This window comes from Notolepis coatsorum, assembly GCF_963971535.1.
Source record: "Notolepis coatsorum genome assembly, chromosome: 8".
NCBI lineage: Eukaryota > Metazoa > Chordata > Actinopteri > Aulopiformes > Paralepididae > Notolepis > Notolepis coatsorum.
In genome coordinates, this window is record NC_140172.1 from 70,254,369 (window position 1) to 70,279,911 (window position 25,543).

Here is a 25,543-nt window from a genome sequence, read left to right on the forward strand (position 1 = left end):
TCTCTCTCTCTCTCTCTCTCTCTCTCTCTCTCTCTGTTAGCTGGAAGAGCAGGTGAGTCGTCTCCAGAGGGAGAAGAATGACCTCCAGTCTCGCACAGAGGAGGACCAGGAGGATCTAAATGAGCTGATGAAGAAGCACAAGGCAGCCGTCTCCCAGGTGAGCAGTGCCACCATTACGCCGGGATCCCACCAGGTGCGGGCGCAAGCACTTGCGGGTTTCGTGCGAGAACGGCGCGCGTGGCCGTCCACACCAAGTCCGACTTCAGAGCAGCCGAAAGCGCACGGAGGAAGGCACATTTACATTGGAACAGCTGTAAATGCCTATTATGCAAAGTCGGTCCCCGTTTGAAGTTTTTTTTTTAAAGATTTCCAGTTCCAGTGTTCTATTGTCCATTTTGCATGTATAACCAGTTATTATCCAATTAATTAGAATGTTAGAATTCATTTTAGAATGATAAAATCAGTGTGACTGTACTCCTGAAAAAGTATAGTATGGTTTATTTGTATTGGGAAAGATAGACACATTACGCCTCACTCACGCCTGCGGCCTGCGTTCGGTGGGTTTGGGCTGTTAGGCTCAAATCCAATTTTCTTTTTGGCTGAATTTCTTTTAGATGTGGCCAATATCAGATTCCAGTGTTAACTGGTCACGCTTCTAAACTAACCTGCATGTGCAAAGTGCGAATAACGAAGATGTAAACATGGAGGACACTGAAGTCACAGTTTATGGTTTAATTTATAAGTTGATGTGCAGTGGAGGCCAGCTAATTTGTGAGCAGATGATACTGGGGGTGAGGAGGAGGTGAAAGAGAGCCATTTCTTCTTTCAATATGCTTTCAAACACAGACTGGTTATGATTAGAGTTGTTCCGATACCGATACCAGTATCGGAAAAGCCGCCGATACTGGCTAAAATGCTGGTATCGGTATCGGCGAGTACCCTCTAATGCTGCGCTCCGATACCATATGACGTAATTTATCAACAACACTGTGGTCTGTTGAGTAAGCATTATAAAACAAACGGGTGCTTAATCGATTAAAGTGTCAATGCCATTTGTCATTTTAACAGCAGATACTTTCTTAAATGTCATCGTCCCGACAGAGCGGTGTTGACGGGGAACTCATGGGTTCGCTTGGTGGCTGGTGTTATTAGCATTGAACAGCTAACCGAAAGCTAGCTTTAACATTACCTTGGCTAAAGTTGGGGCTATTCATATAATCCAGCAATAATGGCTGCAGACCTGCAAGCAAAGTACAGCAAGTTGGCAAAGGAGTATTCGTTAAATCACAATGTCACCAGTAACGTTACAGTCTTTTCATATACCGGCAGCTCATGCTATGCTAACTTAGCTCACGTTGACGTCGTCATTGAGACCACCTCGCGTACACAATTAATGACATGTTGCGGACAGCCATATCGGTGACAATGTTTAGCTTTTAGTGCCAAATGATAAGAGTCTGAGGCGGAGTCTCAAAAGAGAATGTTGAATATTTATTGTGCAAAAATCACAACAGATCCGACTGCTACTGAAACGGAGCCTTGTAGACAGACTGAGTAGGGTATATCTGCAGAGCCAGTGGGTAGCGAGTGCAGCAACGTATAATGTCCGTGTGGATCATTGGAGTCGGGTATATCTGCAGTGCTGAAGCCCCATACTCATTGATTAATGATACTAATACAAATCTATACAATCACCTGTTGTTGAATAAATACCATTACTTTCTAGTTATTACTAAAAAACAGTATATATAAAACAGTATTTGTAAAAAAAATATATATATATATATATATATTTATAAAAAATGTATATAATATCGTTTTTTTTTTTTTTTTTTTTTTTATGTATGCACTGGTATCGGATAAGTATCGGTATCGGCCGATACCCAAAGCTTAGGTATCGGAATCTGATCGGAAAGGAAAAAATGGTATCGGAACATCTCTAGTTATGATACGTCTCCTATCAAGTTTGGCTTGTACAGAAGTATCACCCCAAATACTAATAAACAAACACCTCACTGTCCCTCCACTGACCACCTCCATCATTGGTCTCTTCCATGTTTCTAATCACAGAGTGACTCCTGACAGCACAGAATTGTGACAAATGTCAATCTAGAGTGACGTAAAAATGAACATGAATTCCGATATTAGTGTTAAGACTGAGGTTGCGTCAGACCTGTATCTGATTTAGGACCAGATATGTGACACAGCATGGTCTAGGCCGCCATATCTTGGCGGAGACAATTCTTCAGAAATGCCAAAAACTTTGCACTATTCAGAAATAGGTCAAAATTGAGATATTGACAACTTTGACTGCAGGATCCACAAAGGGTTTGCGCGGCTTTTTCCGACGCAAAGCCGGTGCTTAAAGCTCTGAAACTCTGTTTGCTATCCACAGAGGAAGCGCAACGGGTGAAATGAGGTGGTAACTGCGTTCCGTCAGCATTGCGTCCGGTGCAATTGGCGCGTATTTAAATGAGGTAATATGGGTGGAACATGTCCCCTTTCTATTCAAATGAGCCTAGTCCAAAAATGCTCCCTATCCACAAAGCCCGACGCCAATTGCACAGAGCAGTTAACGCTACGCACCTACCGTCTTCACAGACATGGTGGTAACTAAGCGCAATCCTCAAATTTATGATTTTTAAAGTTTTTTGTACTCACTGAGCACTCATTGCCACCAATGCAAATGCAAATGAGTGCTCACGGAGTAAAAAAAACAAACACACAAATTATACTTTGGGGGAGCCATTATACTTTGGGGGCCCCCCCATGCACCAGGAATCACTGGGTGTTTCATTACCATATATGGTTAATTAGGGGCAGTTCAGTATGCAAATGCTTACAATCATGCACGAGCATAGACGGTAAGAACATTGGTATTTATCAACACAGAGTGTGCGTACGACCTGTGCACGCACGGTTGATAAATCCCGATTTTTCTGTGCATAGACATTCTAAATTACATGCTTAGGAACGAAAATAGAACACTTTCTAGGCATTATTGATAAATGAGGGCTGTACAACTTAATAAAGAGATTGAATACAATTAAATGGGATATAAACAAAATTAAATATAGCACAATAGAATATAGTACAATTATAAGTGACAAATGTAATTGGAATAGGACATTACAAACATATGCAATGACGAAAGATAGTGACAAAAACACAGGACGCAATGTGTCATGAAAATACAAATTAAGCAAGCTCTATACATTATGAAGTAAACAAAATACAATACAAAATTAATGGAATACTAATGGTGAAAAATACGTTATGTCTATGCCTCATTTCTGGCTTATTTTTCCCCTTCCTGATATCTGCCAACAGCGCTGTCAGGAGTGCAGACTGTGCTGGAGCAGATCAGGAGCAAACTTCACACATAATGGGCGTGTCTGCGCTGGTACCTCATCCGCACAATGTTCTTAGTGGATAGCTTGCAAAGACGGAGCAGATACCGTGTGCAAACCCCGCTCAGTTAAGGGTGCAATTTCCACCGCGCAATCCATTCTTAGTGGATCCTACCCTGAGTGTTTTGAAATGTTCTCTATCTGTTTCCTTATTTGCAAAACTGAATACGACTTGTAAATGTGTTAATTATTCTTAGATAGTCCGGCTGTATTATTTCCCACATTGTGTGAAAAAACTACAGTTTTGTCGGAGGGTACTTTCAGTCTCAAGTTTCGATGATGGAGACGGGCAGAAATGACAGCTGGCACCAAATCTATTCCGAAGAACAGTCAACAGACATGGACCCAGTACTTTGTTGGCGGTGTGAAAATATGCAGAGAAACATTAAATATCTTTGGAACCATTTGTGTTAAATTGTATCTGAATCTGGAGATTATCTTCTCTCCTTAAAAAAACCCATCATAATTCTGCTCTCCTGCAGATCACCTGGAAGGTATTGGCTGGGGTAGGGGTTATGTGTATTGCAATGGCCTTTGAGTAAAGTAGTTTACCATGCATTGTTAACAGAAACAGCTCCAAGCTTTTGAAGGTATCTGGCTCAAAACAAGCTCATCAAAAATCATCATGGTTAATAAGGTTTATTTTATTAATATTAATAAATTTTATTATTTTGAAGGTATGAACCTTGACAATTGCTCAACAATACCCTAAAGTCTGTGCCTGGCCACATATTTAAGTTAATAAAATAAATCCTTGCAATGTTTTACAAAGTAAAAGAAAATAGACTATTTAAGCATTACATCACGCGCAGGAGTGGTTTGTGAAAAATAAACCATGCCTAGGGGTGGTCGTTAGACCCCCCTAGGCATGGTTTATTTTTCACAAACCACGACTGCAAGTGGTGTAATGCTTTTATACAACTGCCACATTCATCCAACCTTATTGCTATACAATAAACACACATTAATTGAAGATTTATTGAAAAAACCATCCGCCAGAAAAAGTAGTTCCCAAAAAAGAAAAAAAGAGAAGTTGCCTCCATGTGGAAGCAGCTCGGAAGTGCATCTAACTGTTCTCAGTAGGACATCCAACCAACTAACACATCCAACTGACTTTCAACTAAGACATCCAACCAACTAACACATCCAACTGTCTTTCAACTAAGACATCCAACCAACTAACACATCCAACTGTCTTTCAACTAAGACATCCAACCAACTAACACATCCAACTGTCTTTCAACTAAGACATCCAACCAACTAACACATCCAACTGTCTTTCAACTAAGACATCCAACCAACTAACACATCCAACTGCCTTTCAACTAAGACATCCAACCAACTAACACATCCAACTTTTCTTTAGTTTTTAATTATGAAGTTAGTGGTTGTTATTGGAATGATTGATTGATTGATTGATTGATTGATTGATTGATTGAAAAATGTATTACCAGATGCAGAATGGGTACAATACAGTACGGCTCAATACACACAATTGTTAAGGGGATGCAGACCTACTTTCTATAGAACTTCATTCTTAGATGCTTCTATTGAAAGTAGGTAAAAAATAAAAAAATATTGCAATTAATCAATCAATTCGCGCGATTTTTATTTTGTTCTACAATGACTCATGACCCATCAATTACATCATCCAACATTGTTTAAGCAACTAAGACTGTGTGTGTGTGTGTGTGTGTGTGGGTGTGGGTGTGGGTGTGTGTGTGTGTGGGTGTGTATGCGACCGAGTGAGTGTGTCTGGAAACCAGACAGTGTGAGAGAGTGAGCTCTGGCAAGGAAGGGGAAGAAAGAAAATAAAAATAATTTTTTTTGTGCAATTAATCAATCAATCAATTCGTGTGATTTTTATTTTGTTCTACAATGACTCATGACCCATCAATTACATCATCCAACATTGTTTAAGCAACTAAGACATTGTGTGTGTGTGTGTGTGTGTGTGTGTGTGTGTGTGTGTGGGTGTGGGTGTGGGTGTGTGTGGGTGTGTGGGTGTGTATGCGACCGATTGAGTGTGTCTGGAAACCAGACAGTGTGAGAGAGTGAGCTCTGGCAAGGAAGGGGAAGAAAGAAAAAAAAAAAGAAAAAATGTGTGCAATTAATCAATCAATCAATTCGCACGATTTTTATTTTGTTCTACAATGACTCATGACCCATCAATTACATCATCCAACATTGTTTAAGCAACTAAGACATTGTGTGTGTGTATGTGTGTGTGTGTGGGTGTGTATGCGACCGAGTGAGTGTGTCTGTGTGAGAGAGTGAGCTCTGGCATGGAAGGGGAAGAAAGAAAATAATAAAAAAAAATAAAAAATTGCAAATTAATCAATCAATCAATCCGCGTGATTTTTATTTTGTTCTACAATGACTCATGACCCATCAATTACATCATCCAACATTGTTTAAGCAACTAAGACATTGTGTGTGTGTGTGTGTGGGTGGGTGTGTATGCGACCGAGTGAGTGTGTCTGGAAGCCAGACAGTGTGAGAGAGTGAGCTCTGGCAAGGAAGGGGAAGAAAGAAAATAATAAAAAAAAAAAATGTTGCAAATTAATCAATCAATCAATCCGCGCGATTTTTATTTAGTTCCACAATGACTCATGACCCATCAATTACATCATCCAACATTGTTTAAAGAACTAAGACATTCGCTGTGACAGAGTCTGTTTATATTTAGTCGTTATGATGCTATCAACATATCCATTTGTTAAAGATTATTGTCCGCCATCTTGTTTTTTCGGCGCAGTGATTGTAATTCGGTTGTGGGCGGGTCCTGGGACCAGGAGCGTGGAATTGTGAAGAATACATACGTGTAAAATGACTGTTTCAGCCAATCAGAATCGAGAAATTTGCATGCCGTTGTATAATTAAAATTAAATGGCACTTTGACAATTGCATTTGCAAAAATATCATGATATTTGATTGTGTGTCACTGTCCATTGGTTTGTTTTCAAATGAGCAAATGTATGATTGTTTGCTTGCTTTTCTTTTGTTGCTAACGTTAGTGATTGTGAATTATAATGATCTTCAGTGAACATTAGGTGAATCCAAATGAGAAAACTCTGAGAAACTCTCTTTGCCCATGGACCCCCATCTGAGCAGATTTTTATTGTCAGATTCAATTTAGTGCAGAACTACATAACTGTACTGAGTTATCTCTCTCTCTCTCTCTCTCTCTCTCTCTCTCTCTCTCTCTCTCTCTCTCTCTCTCTCTCTCTCTCTCTCTCTCTCTCTGTCTCTGTCTCTGTCTCTGTCTCTCTGTCTCTGTCTCTGTCTCTCTCTGTGTGTGTGTGTGTGCACGCGTCAGTCTGCCAGGGACATGACCCAGCTCAGCGACCTGCAGGCCCAGCTGGAAGAGGCCATGAAGGAGAAGCAAGAGGTTCAAGAGAAGGTACAAAGATGAATCAGAATCCTGGAGTGGCTGGGTAGTGTAGAGGTCTAAGCACTAGGAGTGGCTGGGTAGTGTAGAGCAGGGGTTCCCAAACTTTTCAGGCCAGGACCCAGAAAATAAGGCGTCAGAGAGCCGCGTGCATTGGCCCAATGCACATCGTCAGGCTTTTTTTTCTTCTTTTTTTTTGCCAGGCGACCGATTTTTTAAGCCAAATATCACTTCAATCCTATTAAGTTAGTTCAAGTTAGTTATTCATTTATATGTGTTATTTATGAGAGGGCTAACTTGTTGCAAAATAATAATGATAATAATAATAGCCTCATTAAAATACTATTGTTGCTTCGGTTGTTTTCAGCGTTTTATGTGCATAATCTGTTATTTAGTTTGAAATGTTCGTTGAAATAAGTAGATTTTTCGTTTTTGTTTATTTATTAAGTTAATATAAAGCCATATAGTCACATTTTAGAATACAATAGAATACAATAGAAACACTGTCCTGGCCTGCTTCTAAGTTCAGTGGCTTGAAAAATAAAAATAAAAATAAAATAAAAATTGGATTTTTTTTTATTTTTTTTGGAAAATCATCTCGTGGCCCACTCGTGGCTGCTCGCGGCCCACCTTTGGGTCGCGACCCCGACTTTGGGAACCACTGGTGTAGAGGTCTAAGCACTAGGAGCGGCTGGGTAGTGTAGAGGTCTAAGCACTAGGAGCGGCTGGGTAGTGTAGAGGTCTAAGCACTAGGAGCGGCTGGGTAGTGTAGAGGTCTAAGCACTAGAGTGGCTGGGTAGTGTAGAGGTCTAAGCACTAGAGTGGCTGGGTAGTGTAGAGGTCTAAGCACTAGAGTGGCTGGGTAGTGTAGAGGTCTAAGCACTAGGAGTGGCTGGGTAGTATAGAGGTCTAAGCACTAGGAGCGGCTGGGTAGTGTAGAGGTCTAAGCACTAGGAGCGGCTGGGTTGTGTGTGTGTGTGTGTGTGTGTGTGTGTGTGTGTGTGTGTGTGTGTGTGTGTGTGTGTGTGTGTGTGTGTGTGTGTGTGTGTGTGTGTGTGTGTGTGTGTGTGTGTGTGTGTGTGTGTGTGTGTGTGTGTGTGTGTGTGTGTGTGTGTGTGTGTGTGTGTGTGTGTGTGTGTGTGTGAATGAATGACATTTTATTTTCGTGTCATGTCTGACGAGTCTCATCCCTTACGGGATTATAAGACACCAAAAACAACAATTGAACATAACAATCACATCCCATGGTTTGTGTGCGCGTGTCTGTGTGTGTCCTTCCTACCAAGTACCTTTGATCTGTACATGGACCAGGCCTTCCGGGACAAGTATATCAAATACCAACCACTGCTCAGTGTGATGACTGACCTTGGGTATAGGTGTAGATATGGTGTACTTGTGTTCGGAAGTCTTGGCCATGTACACAAATCCACCATGACCGGTCTGAGAATTGCTGCAATGTCTAAAAGAAAAGCCAAACAAATTGCCAAATATTGCTCTGTCTCAGCTATTATTGGCAGCTTAGCCACGTGGAGAAGGAGGTGCTATGTGTACCCTTAAGTGTTCAGTGCTGCTTGGCCCCGATACATTTGATTCCCTGTTTATGTAATATAATTTGTGGAACCAAATAAAGTATTAAAATGTGTGTGTGAATGTATGAATGAATGACATTTTATTTTCGTGTCATGTCTGACGAGTCTCATCCCTTACGGGATTATAAGACACCAAAAACAACAATTGAACATAACAATCACATCCCATGGTTTGTGTGCGCGTGTCTGTGTGTGTCCTTCCTACCAAATAAAGTATTCAAATGTGTGTGTGTCCTTCCTACCTCCAGCTCCACTCCCTGCAGAGCCAGTTGGAGTTCCAGGAGCAGTCCATGGTGGAGAAGTCTCTAGTCAGCCGCCAGGAGGCCAAGATCCGCGAGCTGGAGACCAAGCTGGAGTACGAGAGGACTCAGGTCAAACGCCTGGAGGTGAGGTCATCATGACAGGCAACAGCAGGGAGGTGAGGTCATCATGACAGGCAACAGCAGGGAGGTTAGGTCATCATACTAACAGGCAAGTTGGACTTGCATTTCATGCTCCTGAAAGGAATTTCATGCAACTGAAATGACAAGCTGTTCAAAATAAACTCTGTCCTTCTCACGTAGCCTACTGTATGTCTGCATTTTGAATGAGGGAGGGGTGAGGGGGTCGGGTTGGCCCACCAAGTCATTTGAATCCTAGAAAGTGGACCGGGCAGTTATGTTACGTCATAGCTTACGCTCTGCGCTCTACTGGAACATATCCCATATCAGTCTATATACTGAATACATTTCTCCACATGTACCTATACACACCCATCCGCCTGGCCACACCCCCATCCGCTCCTCTACATAAGCAGGGGTGCGGCCATACTAACAGCTCCTTCCCTATTTTCACCACGGCGAGTGTCTGTATACACTTGAGTTTTAGTGTAAAATAGTTGCTGGAGAGGAGCTGCGTGGACATTGTTTCTTGTTTTTTCTCTCTCTCACGATTTATGAGAAAAAGCTAAGTCATAATGTCTACATCTAAATCGGGGGGTTTGAGCGCTCACAACGTCACCCTTTACCAGCGCTTTTCTATTGCCGCGTCCGCCGTGCGTCGTGGGGCTGCTCTGACTCCACGGTCGTGGCAGTCGGACGTGCCCGAGCGGCGTCCGGTGGGGAGTCTGCCTCTCCGAGGGGCTCACATCTCCCGTGAGATGGCCTAGTTCCAGCTCTGGTTCCCCCGCCAGTGGACGGTCGGCCGATAGGCCGACGGCTCCTCTGGTGGTTGAGGATTTGAGACGCAAGCTATTCGCCTCTGCTCGCTCCCGTCGTAAGGCGGTGAGCTGCAGGGGCGAACGGCCTGGCTTTGGGGAACTGCTGGAGCCAGACGAGGGTGCTCCTGCTCTGTCTCCGTCTCCGAAGGAAACTGAGGATTTTATGGAGGGAGCGGGAGCGCTCTTGTTTGAAGCCCCGATGGAGACGTATCACTCTCCCCCTCAGGGTGTGGCAGGGGGTGTTGCGTCTCCTTGGGGTCCCTTGTTCTCCGATGTTGGGTTAGAACCTCCGACTCGGAGACAAATCAAATCAAATCAAATTTATTTGTAACAAGATGCCCAGCTATCTGCCGCGTCGGATGGTGGCGCCACACATTGCAGCCTCCCGTACGTGAGGGACGCGGGCGACGTGGAGGGAGGTGCGCAAGGGGAGTTGCGTGCCTTGTTCCCCGAGCTCATGGCGGCCGCCGCAGCCGCTAATGGCGTGGCGTTGCCGCAGCTTTTGCCTGCACCTGTCCTGTGAGGGAGGCGGGCGTTGTCTGCCCATTCTTCCTTTCAATGGAGGCCTACGTGCGACAGGGACAGGTAATCTCCCGCATCACTGGCCTTACCTCCGCCTACTTGCCAGTCACGCGGGTGGCGGGTTTGGTCCAGGGACTAAAGGACGGGGTGCCTCGGCTTGATAGCCCGATGACATCCATTCTTTGTCCCGAAGTGGTGTGGGAGCCGTTACGAAAGCCGGTTCCCCAAGGGAAATCGGCTAGGCAGATGGCAACGTGGAGTGACCAGGCATACATCGCCGCGACTCAGAGCCTGGCTGCGACATCTAACATCGCGCAGCTGGCGAGCTACATGTCGGGGATGATGGCGGGCGGGTCGGTGTTGGACGACCATCAGCAATACCTTCACGCCCAGGCGGCTGGAGCCATCCTGCACCTTACTCAGCTGCAGGCGATAGCCGCCGGGAAGGGGCGCGCCCTGGCCACTCTGTCCCAGCGCCACCTTTGGCTGGAGCAGGCGCGGGTGCCGGAGCAGAAGAGGATTCCCCTGCTCACGGCCCCCCTCTCCGATGCTGGGCTCTTCGGGTCGGCCATGCAGCAGATGACGGCTGCTTGCAGAGAGATGGAGGAAGAGCACGCTGTGCTCCAACCCCATTTCCCCCCACCCGATGCCACCGGTGATGGCCGACGGAGACAATGCCGTCGGAGGTTCGCGACCGTTGCCACCACCGCCGCCGCTGCTGGGCCTTCGTCCAAGAAGGCCAGGAGTGGAGGGAGTGCCTCGTCCGCCGCAGCCAGCCGCCCCACGCCCGGAGGTGACGGTAGGGAACGGTGTGACCAGGCGCCCCAGACCCGTCCCTCCGGGCCGGTGTTCTGCGAAATTCTACTACTCTGCTGAATTCTGCTGCCAGCGCTCCTGCACTTGCGCACGCATGCGCATGACCCACAATTGTTCACTCTACAATATTCTGCCACCTTGCTGACGAACGTCTTGTTGAGTCTTGTTGATATATCTTAAACAATATCTTAAACATATGTTTTTCATTGCACCTTTTGAACTGTATACGCATGTAAATATTTGCATGTAATTGGCTTTGCAGCCGAATGTATTTGTAGATGATAAAATGTCGGTACACCTGTTGGAATTCGGAGTGAACTATAGGGTGACGTCACCCAGCTGTCCAAAGATATAGGCGATTCGCGCTACGGCAGCAGTTCTCAGCAGAGTAGTAGAATTTCGCAGAACACCGGCTCCCCGTGGGGGCAAGCACCGTGCTGCACGCGCCAGGCGCCGCTAGTGACTTTCCCCTGTTTACCCCTGTTTCCTTTCCCGCCCCAACCATATGATTTTTGTTACAACTAAATAAAGGGTCCCTCCTGGTGAGGGACTATTTTTTGTTACAAACTGTGTGTTTATTCACTGTATATGTTGGGGATACGATGTGTGAACCCCCGCCTAGCTGTGGGGTTGTTTAGGAGAGCAGGACTGTTTTTTGTAAATCGTTCTGGTCGCTATATATATGTGTGCTTGGCAAGGCCTGTGGCTAGCACTCGGTCGAAAGACTTTTCTTTCCTTATCCTGAAGAAATATGTTTCTTCTTATAGTGGTAATTCTTACCGTTGTCTGAGGGGGTTGTGTGTAATCTGTTACATTGGAAACAATGGCATCGAGTCCACAACTTTGTTGGAGTGTTAGCCTACAGAAGTGCTCGTGTGTATAGCTTGTACCGAGGTCTTGACCCTCTCTTAAACTTCTGTGTTTTTCTTAAAACATGAAACATGGGTGTTGTGTTCGCACATAAGCCTACGGCCTTGTTTATAAACCCCGTTCGCAGACGAGTTGTCGTCTGTGGCTGGCGTGTGTTGGTTTAGCTTATCCTGGTAGGATATACGCTTTTCATACAGCATGCTGGCTACATGGGTATCATCGCTGATGGTTGTTTTTCATCGTATCCGGGGTGTGGGGTCATGAGGGGGTGAACTGATAAACCCCTCCTTTCCTCTTTTCTGATTGGTCAGGGGGTTGGGCCTTCTGTCCTTCAGGCTCCCTGCCGCACTGATTGGTCAGCGCGGCATGGGGTAGGGAGAGGGGGGGGGGGGTAGGGAGTTCCCTGATTCCATGCCTTTTTTGGCCAGGTGGGTCACGGAATTCCCCCCGCCATAGAGTACGTCACTGGGCGCGTTTCTATTTGTTGTGAGACTTCCGTGAGTTCTTTTCAGGCTCCATGTGGTGGACCTCTGTTGTTGTCAAGATGGGTGTTGCGGTGCATGTGAACTTAAGTGTTCTGCTCTGCGCTCTGTTACATATGTCTTGAGCGTTTGGTCACGTGGGAAGTCTCTCTGGGGGTTCCCCGTCCCCTCTCTTTTATGGAGCGGGTTGACAGGGGTGTTGTTTTTCCCTCGGACACGTCATTTGGGACCCATGTCCGTATTTTTTGGCGGCTTCTTGCCGTTCTCCAAGGCGGCTTGAAGGAACGTTATCTGGGTTCTTGTTAGGATTACCATTGATATGTTTTGGGTCTCGACGTGTACATAGTGCTGGCCCTGGGTGCTTCTATGTGGAACCACGCATGGGCTTGCGCGCCTTGGTTGCTCATCATTGAAACAGCGTTTTTATGGGGCAACTGGGATGGAGTTTTGTCTCTTCCGAGCGCCAGTGTACTAGGTTTGTCTCGATGAATTCTCGTTCATCTCTGAGGGATGATAACGGAATAGATCAAAGCGTTGGCAGAGGGGTCTCACACTCTTGGGGTGGGCCACCGGGCGCGGTGCTTTGTGTTCTGACCGTCTTGGTGGCGCCCTCTGTGATGTTTTGGATCGACACGCGTACCTACCCCCCTCCTGGGACTGGGGATGGCGGCGTGATTAGGACACGGGACTGGTTCTGGTCGCGCCGGACCAGGTCAGTTAACCCGTTGTCCGCCGGGGCGCATATCTGCTGTTCTGGTACCCTGAGGGACTTGTGCTTTTTCGGGGGGAAAATGCCGGGTTGCAGGGTTTGATGTTATTGAATTGAATTGAAAACCTTTATTTATCCCCGAGGGGAGATTAAGATGTCCTTTACAGCATAAGCAGCGTAACAGCAATTTAAAAACAGCAATTAAAAAACAGTTTATACATAACATGCAAGTGTTAAAACAAGATGGACAAGTACACAGGGATAAAAATAGCTAAAATAGGACTAAAAAGAGCTAAAAAAAAAGAGTGGTGAAAAAGAAACAAGTCCAATCATGATTGTAGCCACCTCCTCAGAGGCAGGAATACTAAGCTCCCCCTTAAGCTCCGTGAGAGAGGAGAGAGGCTGAAAACCCGCAGTTCTTGCCCGACTGATGGGAGCCGAATCCCCGGATCCGATTTGTCTGATGAATACCCCCAAAACATGGAGGTCCCGAATGCATGGAAGTATTGATTGCGCCGTAACGAATAATTAAAAAAAGATACCGTTAACTGGAATATGTTGTGCCTTTACACATATGTTGGATTATGTAATTAGTTTGTCATGACAAACCAATAAAATATCGCATCCCCGGCTGTCTCTGGCTTGCTCCAGCGGACACCAGAGCTCAGCCAGCGGCGAGAATATCCTCAGCGATGCCGCTCGCGGTAGTCGTTCATATAGTCGTTCTATATGAATTGAAAATGGGGGACCCTGATGTAAACAAGACAAACGTCTTTCTCAGGTCTGCATCCCCTTAACAATTGTGTGTATTGAGCCGTACTGTATTGTACCCATTCTGCAATCTGTTAAATAAAGTTTTCATTCATTCATTAATTCAGTCAATACTTCCATGCGTATAAATTGAAGAAGGCAGACGCGGGACGGACCTCTGCCGCTACACACAGCAGAGCGGCAGCGCTAGCGCGGGTCACGTGGGGGTCGCGGCCAATCAGAGGAACCCGGAAACCGAACTCCGTTGCGGAAAGTATAGATGCGTCCAGGTCTGCTCCCACCACAGAGCTTATGGAGGTGTTCGTGGTTATGTCACTGCGTGTTATCCTTCACTGTTGCTTGGTCCATATTGTGTTGTACCTTGCGCTGTGCTAAAGGAGCCTGGTCCTTCTCCATTCTTTTTTCGCCCCTCTCTTCTCCTGCTTGGCGGGGCTGGGAGGGGGCTGTCGAGGTGGTTCTTGTAACCCTCTGGCATCCCTGTGTACTTCCCGGTCCGCCGGGCCCAGGTCCGGACTCGTTCTCGTCGACCTGTTGGCCTGGGTTAACCCCTTCTTGAGAACTGAAACACTTGTACTGCTGTATAGCCGGTGTATACCCGCAGTTGTGTTTGAGTTTTTTCTTGGGGGGTTATAGGAACAACCGCCTCCTGTTGGGTGGTGGTTGGTTTCCAGGTGTGTTGGTAGCGGAGTCGACTCTCGGGTTAGGCCGGGCTTGACCCCGTCTGCCTGCGAGTGTGCCCCCGCACCTTTCATGACGTCTGCCAATCGTGTCAGCGACATGGTGCACAGCATACCTTCCGCCCCTTCCGCCAGGGTGCTGTTTTCAGCAGACCCCTTTGGCGCCTGTCTAGTCCGCAGTGCTCCAGGCTCAGGTCGAGTTCTTTTGACCTGTTGCCTGGATTGAGGGATCAACCTCTTTGGGGGTTGTCTCCCCGGTGCGCTGCCTGGTCCCGCTGTGGGGGTGTAGCCTCTTGAGTGCTTCAGGGCGGCGTGCTGTAGGGGGGAAGGGCCTGCTCTTGGATGGGCCCTGTCCGATACGCTGGTGATGTGGGGGGTGGTGTCACTAGTGACCGCCTGGTGGGGTCTCGATGCTGCGGCGTCGTTGGCCTCACCAGGCCCACTTTTCCGGGGGGTCCAGTCCCTTCCTGGGGTTGGGTCCTCCTTCGCGCTCCGCTGCTACGGCCTTGCCACAGGGTTGGGTTTTTTCCCTTGACCCCGTGATATTAGGGGTTGTAACGGGGGTTTTGTTTCTTCCCGTTCGTTACCTAGTGGCATGTGGGTTGCGCGTTTGTGTAGTTGTGGGTTCTTCTGTGGGAAGTTGCTAAAACCCTCTTCGCACAGTAGGATCCGATTCCCTCCCGTCCTCCACTAGGGGGGTCCGGGGGCTCGGGTCCTCCCCGGTTCTGATGGTTGTGGGGTGCCTCAGCGGGTACATTTGTCGAGCTTCCGCTCTGCTCAGCTCCTGTGTTCCAGTAGAGCGCAGAGCGTAAGCTATGACGTAACATAACATACGGTTATCTATATAACCATAGTTATGTGAGTAATAGCGAGCGCTCTGCGCTGGACTCACTGAGGACCCCGTGGTCTTCTCCTTGGTGGTGAAAGACTTGGGAAGGAGCTGTTAGTATGGCCACACCCCTGCTTATGTAGAGGAGCGGATGGGGGTGTGGCCAGGCGGATGGGTGTGTATAGGTACATGTGGAGAAATGTATTCAGTATATAGACTGATATGGGATATGTTCCAGTAGAGTGCAGAGCGCTCGCTATCACTCACATAACTATGGTTATATAGATCAAGGGTTCTCAACCTTTCTGCTGCCAAGGCACCCCTATGTTCAATAAAATATTCCAGGGCACCCCTACATACGATAAAGACTTTTCCGGTCCTGTCTTTTTTGCTACAATGATGACAAAAGTGCTTGCTTTCAAAATAATGTTTATTTAAGAAACCGGAAATATGCAGGCTATATAATGCATTATTAACAGGTGTTTCAGGTCTAAATGGCTTAGTACTGTTGACATTACACTGCTTGTAGTAGTAAATCAAATAGCATATTTCTTTAAATAAAATTACAGAAAATTATCACTAAAGTGCTATCTGTTGCAGCTGCACACTTTTCCATAAAAATAGCATATTTGGATAAGTGTGACCATTTCTCAAAAACTGAAAATCATGTATTTTTTTTAATACAGAAAAGGATCACTAAAGTGCTGTCTGTTGCAGCTGCACTGTTCTCCATTAAAAATAGCATATTTGGATAAGTTTGACAATTTCTCAAAATCAGAAAATCATGTATTTTTTTTAAATACAGAAAAGGATCACCAAGTTACCATTTCTCAAAAAATATAAATAAATACAGAAAATAAGCACTCGTTCACTCAGTGGACATTTCTAGCTCAATGCGAGGTCTGCTGCTGCTGGCTAATAATACGGTCAATACGTGGGGAGATCTTTGACACGGCAACACGCATGTCATCCTCAAGGCCCTATATTTTGTTTTCAGAGCTGTCATAGATGAAAAGCCAGCTTCACACAGGTATGTGGTGCTGAATGGTATCAACACCTTAACTGCTGCATCATGAGATACTTGGTACTCAGCACCACACTCTGAAACTAGCTCTCCAGGTGGTATCAGATGAGATTTCAATGAGTTCTTCCAAGAATTTGGATGGAGATGTGTCAGGAAGCTTTGTCTCAATGTTGTCTGTAAAGTTTTTTTTAATCCAGAGTAATTTGGTGATCCTTTTCTGTGTTTTATTAAATAATGATTTTCAGATTTTGAGAAATGGTCAAACTTATCCAAATATGGTATTTTCATGGAAAACAGTGCAGCTGCAACAGATAGCACTTTAGTGATAATTTTCTGTAATCCAAAAAGAATAAAAAAATAAATAAATAAAAAAAATGTTTTTCTCTCAAGGCACCCCTGGCAGCTCTCTGCGGCACCCTAGGGTTGAGAACCGCTGATATAGATAACCGTATGTTCAATTATGTTAAATATATGATATTGATAAAGACTCGAGAAATTGTATCTGAATCTTTCTCTCCCATCAAAATTGAAATCGTATTTCTCCATTGCCATACCCCCCCCCCCTCTCGATTACACAGCATGCACTCCACAGATTGAGTCTGACAGATTATTTTAACTAGACATTAACCATTTGAAGCCGAGTGTTGCACCCACACAAGACTAGACATGTTTTGCAAAACATTAAATATTTTTGGAACCCTTTGGGTCTTTTTCATGTCCACTACACTTAGGCTGCGGTTACACTAGGGCCAGTTTTCGTTTTCAGTTTCAGTTTAGTTTTTCAGAACGCTACGTAATGGCAGGCAAGTTAGACATAGTTTTGCCTCCTGAACAGTGATGTATATACATGTAGTACAATGCCAAAGCAGTAGGTGGCGATGTAGTTCAAACATGAAGGCCATTTTCAACCAATCAGAAAAGTTGAACGTGCCAATACACTTCCTGCTAAAAAACAACAATCCACCATCTTTAAAGGGGAACTATTTTACTATTTCTTTCACTATTTGGGCACTTTTACACAATTCCTGTGAGTTTATGGAACACCTCTGTAATTATATATTTTTTTTAATTCATTGTTTTGTATTTCTAATCAAGTACTCAAAAACAGCATTTTTCTACCTCAAGATCTCGAGCCGTTTTGAGCCTGGCCACCTAAACCACTGCGCCGCGGCGCCGGCGCCTGAACATTATCATGCAGCGGTGTCTTTCTGACATCACAAATCATCACATTTTCAGATGACTCAGTTCAGTGAGGGTGAATATTGTGAGAGGAGAATTGGAAGAATGCGCCAATATGAGAATTAGAGACATAGATCATATTAATATAAGTCCACATAGCTAGGAAACAATGCTAAACACTGAAAAAGGCCATTTATAAGATAGTTCCCCTTTAAATACCTCACGTGAGCCATTTAGCCAACATAGCATTTATTTTTCAGCAAAGAAAGTGCAATAAAAGTGCAATAAACAAAACAGATACATTCACTGTGTTCTGCCTCTCATTTGTTGATGAAACAAAACCAACATCAACACAATTTACCACCAAGAGCGGATAGTTTAGTCTCACAAAAAGATCTCTGATGTTGTTAGCTACATGCTAATGTGAATGGCATTCTCCATGTATATAGTTAGCATCGAGGCTATTAACATAGTAACGTTAACGCTAGTAGAAATGGATGAAAACTTTATTTAACAGATTGCAGAATGGGTACAATACAATACGGCTTAAAGGTCAACCTCCACGTTGTATTTTTGTTCAATAAACAATGTGGACTAGGCCAACAGTGGCTTTTATGAAGGGGGAAAAAAAGTATTGAAATTGACCCAGTTTTAGCGTTTTTATCAAACATTGTGTCTGCCCAACACAATCACCACGCACGTGCATATTTTAATCAATGGTTCATAACGTGCGTGTGTAATCGAAATGATCGTCACAACAGGTGCAGGACAACAGGGGGCTCACCAGGGGGCGCTGAGAGTCACACAGCTAGTGGCAGGCAGAGAGCCTTGCTACCATAGATATATGCTTGCTACTACTAGCCGAATGGAAATGTATCTGTTTCACCTCACTATTGCTCCGTGATTATAGCCATCCATCCATCTCTAAAGCTAACCACTATTTGTAAAAGCCACAACCACGTTACCATATTTGTAATAATGTAAATCATTGTGTCGTTGTTAGGGATGGGTACCGAATTCGGTACTTTTGAGGTACCGAACCGAAACACGTCGGTACTACCGAGTATCGAATCAAGTGAGAAACCGAAAAAAAAATAAAAAAAAAATAAAAAAAAACATTTTTTATAATTTTTTTTTTTTTACTTTTTTCTTTTCATGTCAACGTTCACACGCACAATATATGCTTACCTAGGATTCAACAACAAAGCAGTCGGAGCAATGACAAGTCGAAAACTGTCGAAATTGTAGTTATTTGAAGTTTGGATTTCTTTTTTTACGACTGAGGTAGGTAAATTAAATTTCTTGAGACTAAAGTACCGAAAAAAGGTACCGTTGGGTACCGGTATCGATTCACAGGTACCGGTACCGGTACCGGTATCGGTTCAAATGTGAAAGGTACCCATCCCTAGTCGTTGTACACATATTGTGTTTATAACGTTAGTAGATAACATAGCTTAGCTTGGTAGCTATTGTGCTAACAACATATCCCGACATCTGGCTCGCTGGCCGGCATGAACGGCCGACCCAAAATGGTTCTCTCCTCTCTGTACACCCCGTCCCCACGGATGCCCTGCCGGGGGGCCCATGGACGCGACGGCGGCGGCAGCCGTAGGGTGCTCGACCCCGTAAAAGCTAGTGTTACACGATAGCTATGAGCTAACTAGCGCTGCGGGCTCCGGCGCCCTGCGGCCGCCGCTGTTGTCGAGTCCACAAGCTCCTCCGCGGGGACGGGGGCACACAAAGAGGAGAGAACCACCCGCAGGGACGGCGGGCTATAGGCTAACGTCAGTGAGTGTAGTGGTCCCGACTGCGTGTAGCAGGGACGGCGGAGATATAGGCTAACTGTGATGCACCGAGTGAGCCACCATTGATCTAGTACTATGACCCGGACGGACATAAGGCATACGTTTCCTGAAGTGACGTCACAGCCGTGCTAGGCATAGCTACGGTGCTAGGTGCTAGCGTCTGATAAGCTTTTAGATTCGGCTCATTAATATGCACCTGTTGACCTGTTGTGACGTCGGCGTTTGATAAGCCTTTTTGATTCGCGCGTGCATGTTATTCGTGCATGGACCTTTTTAACTCTTTCAGAGTGGCATTTCCGGTGTCAAATGGAAAAATATAAATAATGAAATTATATACCAATGATGTAAACTACCCATAATTGATCAGTAGGGTTTAACCTAGAGGTTGGGCTTTAATACACACAATTGTTAAGGGTATGCAGACTGTTGTAGTTTTGGACTGGGCTCCTTATAACAATAACTTGACAACACGTTGGTAGCCGCAGCTACTTGGGACAGTTCTGCTGTAATCACTGGAAATAACCGTGCGGGTCTCTACTGTACATGGGCATTGGGCAGAACGGCTCCGTATTCGGCTCGCGCAAATTACATGGCACCATTTTCGGCGAGTTTCCAAAACCAAAACACTTTTTGAGCGTTGCCACTAGGAAAACGCGTTTTCCTGCCAAAACTGTGTTTCTTTTTAACTTGGACATGCAAATGTAATCATTCGAAAATAGAACGTTGCTGTTTTAGCCCAGTGTAACCATGGCCTTACAGAGGATAGCTACCAGCCTCTTTGTGTCTGCTAGCATCACATCCTTACCATTTTACAGTCTATGGACAATGGAAGCCGCCAAGTATGTAAAAGTCAGCATAACATCAAAACTGTAAAAAAGAATAAAAAGGACTGTGTCAGAGTCTTTGAGCTTGGGACGACCCTTGGCATGTTTACCCCACCCTGCCTTCTACCCACGTCTCTGTGTGCATCTATTAGAAGGTTCCAACACGGTTCTGCTTGGTTCCTCCTCCCTAGAGCCTGGCGGGGCGTCTGAAGGAGAACATGGAGAAGATCATGGAGGAGAGGAACCAGTGCAGTGCAGCGGAGAACCGCGAGAAGGAGCAGAACAAGCGCATGCAGAGGCAGACGAGGGACATGAAGGAGGAGATGGTAGAACTGTCCAAGAAGGAAACCGAGGCCAGCCGCAAGAAACATGAGCTGGTGAGATGCTGGGCTCCTCCTTGCCCACATGGAGAAACCTGGCAATGGAAATGTACTTCTTTTTTCTTTTCTCAGAGCAGGTAAAGGTTATGGGAGATGAATCAATATCCAAAGCTATCTTTTAAAATATTATTATTATTATTATTATTATTATTATTATTATTATTATTATTATTATTATTATTATTATTATTATTATTATTATTATTATTTGTTATGTTTAATCAGCCAGTGATTCCATATCAAGCCTGGCTGTAGGTACATCTTGTGACCTTGTTGAAGGAGTAATAATAATAATAATAATAATAATAATAATAATAATAATAATAATAATAATAATAATAATAATAATAATAATAATAATAATAATATAATAATATAATAATAATAATAATATAATAATAATAATAATAATTGAATTACATTTTTATTTTGAACATGTGAACAATTAAAATACATAAAAGAAAATTATAATAATAAAAAGCAACAACAAACCAAACTTCTTAACACTTTGATTGCCTACGGTTAAATTCATGATATACCATCCGTTGCCAGCTCTATTTAACATGGAGAAGTTCCCCTTCTTTGCAGGGCTATAACTTTTTAAATTCTATTGCTAGATTGCCATTATTAGGGCCCATTCAAGGTCCTATATGTATTGTTCATGGTGTAGCAACGTTAAACTTTTTCATTCACATATTCATACTAAAATATGATCTAAAGTATAAGTATGTTTTCATCTCTTTCTGCAGCTTTCTCCAGAACGTGATTTATAGCCCCAAATACATTATATTGATGATGAAATACAGTTTGGTAGGAATCTGTGCGAGATAAAAAATTTCAATTGGACGTACTTCTAGAAGTTTCTACGTATCATCTGATATTGACCGGATGGGCGGGGGATCGTTTATAATTCCGTGGGCAACGTTTTACCATTCATCTAATGTGGGTCAAATGTTCATCATAGCAGTTAGTGTCGAACACGGTAATATTACACGCTAAAACTCACCCCAGTCTCCGCGGGCCGTTGGGCGATCAGCGTGGGGTAGACAGTTTTCCATTATGGGATGTTGAAATACCCGGTCCATTTCCAGGTTGTATAATAATATATACGTCCAAATCATGTTGTTTTTTCGAGTTATTTGCAGCGATCGATGTTCACTGTGTGAAGACTGAGTCTCTCTAACATTAGCGAGTGCCCGGACCACATATGGAGTGAGTCCTGCCGGGTTAAAGGTAACATCCGTTTTTTCGATCTGCCGATCGGCCACCAGATGGCGGTCTTGAACCGCTAGAGGATTGAGAGGAGATCACACTTGTGTCTCAGGGCCCCGGAAAGGAAATATGATTCCGATCACAGATTTTTGAAATATTGATATCAAAGACGAGTTACGGCGTCTTCGGCAACTTGAGCATGGCGGGGAAGGACGCCTAAACTCGTCCTTTGGCAACTAAAGTGTTAAAACAAATAATCAATATTAAAATACCCAAATAGGAGTAGGAAGAAGTATAAATGTATATAATCCTACCCCTTCTTTACTACTCAGTGATTGTGAATATCTTTTGAAGTCACAATCCATATATACATACATACATACATACATACATACATACATACATACATACATACATACATACATACATACATGCATGCATGCATGCATGCATACATACATACATACATACATACATACATACATACATACATACATACATACATACATACATACATACATATCTTGTTGACAGAGTCACCTTGGGACCAAGGGTCCTCTTTAGCCTTAACTGGCGTGGTTTATTTCATATGCACATTTTCACCACAAGACCTGCTCTCCGTGAGAGCTAGAGTGAGAGAGACAGAGGGGGAGGGAACATTCCCTTATACCTGCTACCTGACGTCAGCTGCTATAGCTGCGTCTCCTTACGCATATAGCGCCCTCTTGTGGAACAGTTAAAGTGCAGTTATATTCAATCATATTATTACTTACATTTAACACTCCCACTTATGAATGACGTGTATACTATACAACTTTTCCAAGAAAAAATACAGTTCAAAACATCAAAAGAACATGGCAGTCAATATTACATAACAGGCAATATTTTACACACCAAACATGACCCCTGCAAATCTTTTCAATTTCAGTTTGGAGACAGGCTTGGTCATAGCGTCTGCAACCATGTCGTCTGTAGGATAGTAAACGAGTGTCATCCTTTCTTCTCTGATGACAGATCTAATGAAGTGATATTTTATATCCACATGTTTACACCTCTGTCGGCACACAGGGTTTCTAGCAAGTGCAATGGTTCCCTGGTTAGATAGATAGATAGATACTTTATTAATCCCCTTGGGGAAATTCAGGGTATCTCGCAGCTCACATAGTATACAGACATTGACCATTCCCATACAGTAGTTACACGTTATGTCTGCATCATGAATTAAAAATAAGTACATGATAAAATTCAATTAAATCATACCCATCAATATTAAAATTAAAATTAAAATAGGAGCGTGATTAGATAAAAGCAGGTGTATAAAAACAGGTGTAAAAACAGATGTAAAAACAGGTGTAAAAACAGGTGTAAAAACAGGTGTAACTATAATACGCTGTTGTACAGTCTGATGGCTGTGGGGACAAAGGACCTCCTGTGCCGCTCAGTCCGTGAGTGCAGGGAGATGAGCCGTCCGCTGCGACTGCTGCTCTGCCCCACCAGGGTGTGGTGGAGAGGGTGGTTGGTATTGCACATGATGGCCAGCAGCTTGCTCTGAGTGCGGCTCTCCACCACGGTCCCCAGTGGGTCCAGTCTCCTCCCTACCACTGAGCCAGCCTTCTTGACCAGCTTATCCAGCCGTCTGGTATCCCTGGCCGTGGTATTACCACCCCAACAGACAGCGGCGTAGAGGAGCACACTTGACACCACTGCCTGATAAAACATAAACAACATTTCCCCACACACATTAAAAGACCTGAGCCTCCTAAGGAAGAACAGCCTGCTCTGTCCTTTCTTGTAAAGTGCTTCCGCATTAGCAGCCCAGGCCAGCTTATCATCTAGGTGCACTCCTAAATATTTGTATGATTGCACTGTCGCAATGTTGTTTCCCCGTATGCTGACTGGTTGCAGAGGTGGTTTCGACCTGCGGAAATCCAGTACCATCTCCTTGGTCTTTTTTGCGTTCAGAAGAAGGCCGTTCCGTTCGCTCCAGTCGCTGAAGGCTCCCACCTGGTCCCTGTACTCTCCCTCCTGTCCCTTCCTCACACACGCCACAATCGCTGTGTCGTCCGAATATTTTTGGACGTGGCAAGACTCAGAGTTGTAGTTGAAGTCTGCCGTGTAGAGGGTGAACAGGAACGGAGCGAGAACAGTCCCCTGTGGGGCCCCAGTGCTGCTGACCACTGTCTCCGAGACACAGTTGCCCATTCTGACAAACTGTGGTCGATCTGTCAGGTAATCTGTGATCCAGGAAGTGAAGGAGGGATCCACCCCCATCTTCCTGAGCTTGTCTTTAAGTATGGGAGGTTGAATAGTATTAAAAGTGCTCGAAAAATCAAAAAACATAATCCTCACATAACTCCCCGGCTCATCCAGGTAGGAGTAGGCCCGATGTAGCATGTAGAGGACCGCGTCGTCCACCCCGATGCTCTCCCGATACCCAAACTGCAGGGGGTCAAGGGCGTGTTCAGTCTGTGGCCTCAGATGGTGTAGAAGCAGCCTCTCCAGTGTCTTCATGATGGTTGTCTTCATAAACAACAGTTTTCTTATATACATAGGTATCCATTCCTTCGAGCAGTTGTTCTAGATAAATACATTCCTGTATTGTCAAAGCTAGAGCCATATATTCGGCTTCACAAGTTGATAGTGCCACTGTGGGCTGTTTCTTTGTTTTCCATGAAACCAGTGAGCTGTCTGTAGTCTGTACCCATACTCACACAATACCCTGTGGTACTTCTCCTGTCTGTGGCGTCTGCCGCCCAATCTGCATCACTATAGGCTTGAAGCCCTAAGCCCTCGCTGCTCTTTCTGAAAGAAAGCTGTTTATCTGCTGTGCCTTTGAGATAACGAAAAACATGTTTTGCTGTAATCCAGTGCTCTTCTGTGGGATCAGCAAAATGCTGTGATAATTTACTCACTACAAAACATAGGTTAGGGCGAGTACATGTTGTCAAATAAATGAGGCTACCTACAGCTTCTCTGTACATTTTTACATCTGTCAATTTCTGAGCATCCTCTTTGTAGTCTAGCTTTTGATCACATGGAGTTTCCCTAGTTCTACATTCTTGCATGTCGAAACTATTCAGGATCTTTTCCACATATCTCTTCTGGGATATTTTTACACAACTGGCAGACTGTTCGAAGTCCATGCCTAGAAAATGTTTTAACCTACCTAGGTCTTTCAGTTTGAATCTGGTGGAGAGCATACCTTTCACCTGCTCTACTGTAGGTTTCTAGTGTTGTCTGCTGCGATGATTAAATAATCCACCCAAATCACAATTATCACTTTTCCTGACTCTTTTGACTCCTTTGTGTAAACACAGGGGTCTACTGGGTTCTGTATGAAGTGATCTTCAATTAGACATGTATGAAGCATCTCGTTCCAATTTCGCCCAGACTGTTTCAGGCCGTAAATGAATTTTTCTAGCTTACACACTAGCTTCTCTCCTTTCTTCTCGTAACCTTCAGGTTGTTCCATATATATCTCTCTTATCAATGGGTGCGTGCAGGTAGGCTGTCTACATCCATCTGGTGTAAAATCAAGTTGTCTTCAGCTGCCTTCTGCATCACTACCCGTACACTGGTCAGATTGGCTGTAGGGGAGAATGTCTCAATTGTCTCACCATAGTCTATTCCTTCCCTCTGACTGTAGCCTTTAGCTACAAACTTGGCCTTGTACTTGTCGTGCCCTTCAATACCCTCCTTGATTGAGTACACCCATTTGCCTCCCACTGTCTGTCGGTGGTAACTTTGTTAGAGTAAAAGTATGATTGTCCTCTAGGGACCTCATCTCCTCATCCATTGCTCTCTCCCATTTTCCTGACTCAGGGGATATCATGGCCTCTTTAAAGGTCTGAGGTA

The 25,543-nt window shown here is 44.5% G+C and overlaps 1 protein-coding gene across 1 annotated transcript in view; it reads left to right on the forward strand.

Annotated features, from left to right (window-relative positions):
* The window catches only part of LOC311233020 (unconventional myosin-XVIIIa-like), a gene marked incomplete at both ends in the record, with an annotated part of 212,117 nt that overhangs the window by 160,862 nt on the left and 25,712 nt on the right, over positions 1–25,543 (forward strand). The window contains 4 exons of the mRNA XM_084319874.1: positions 41–157; positions 6,730–6,813; positions 8,639–8,776; positions 20,288–20,473. Coding sequence (XP_084176000.1) covers positions 41–157; positions 6,730–6,813; positions 8,639–8,776; positions 20,288–20,473 — 525 coding nt within the window. The remainder of the gene's footprint in view (positions 1–40; positions 158–6,729; positions 6,814–8,638; positions 8,777–20,287; positions 20,474–25,543) is intronic.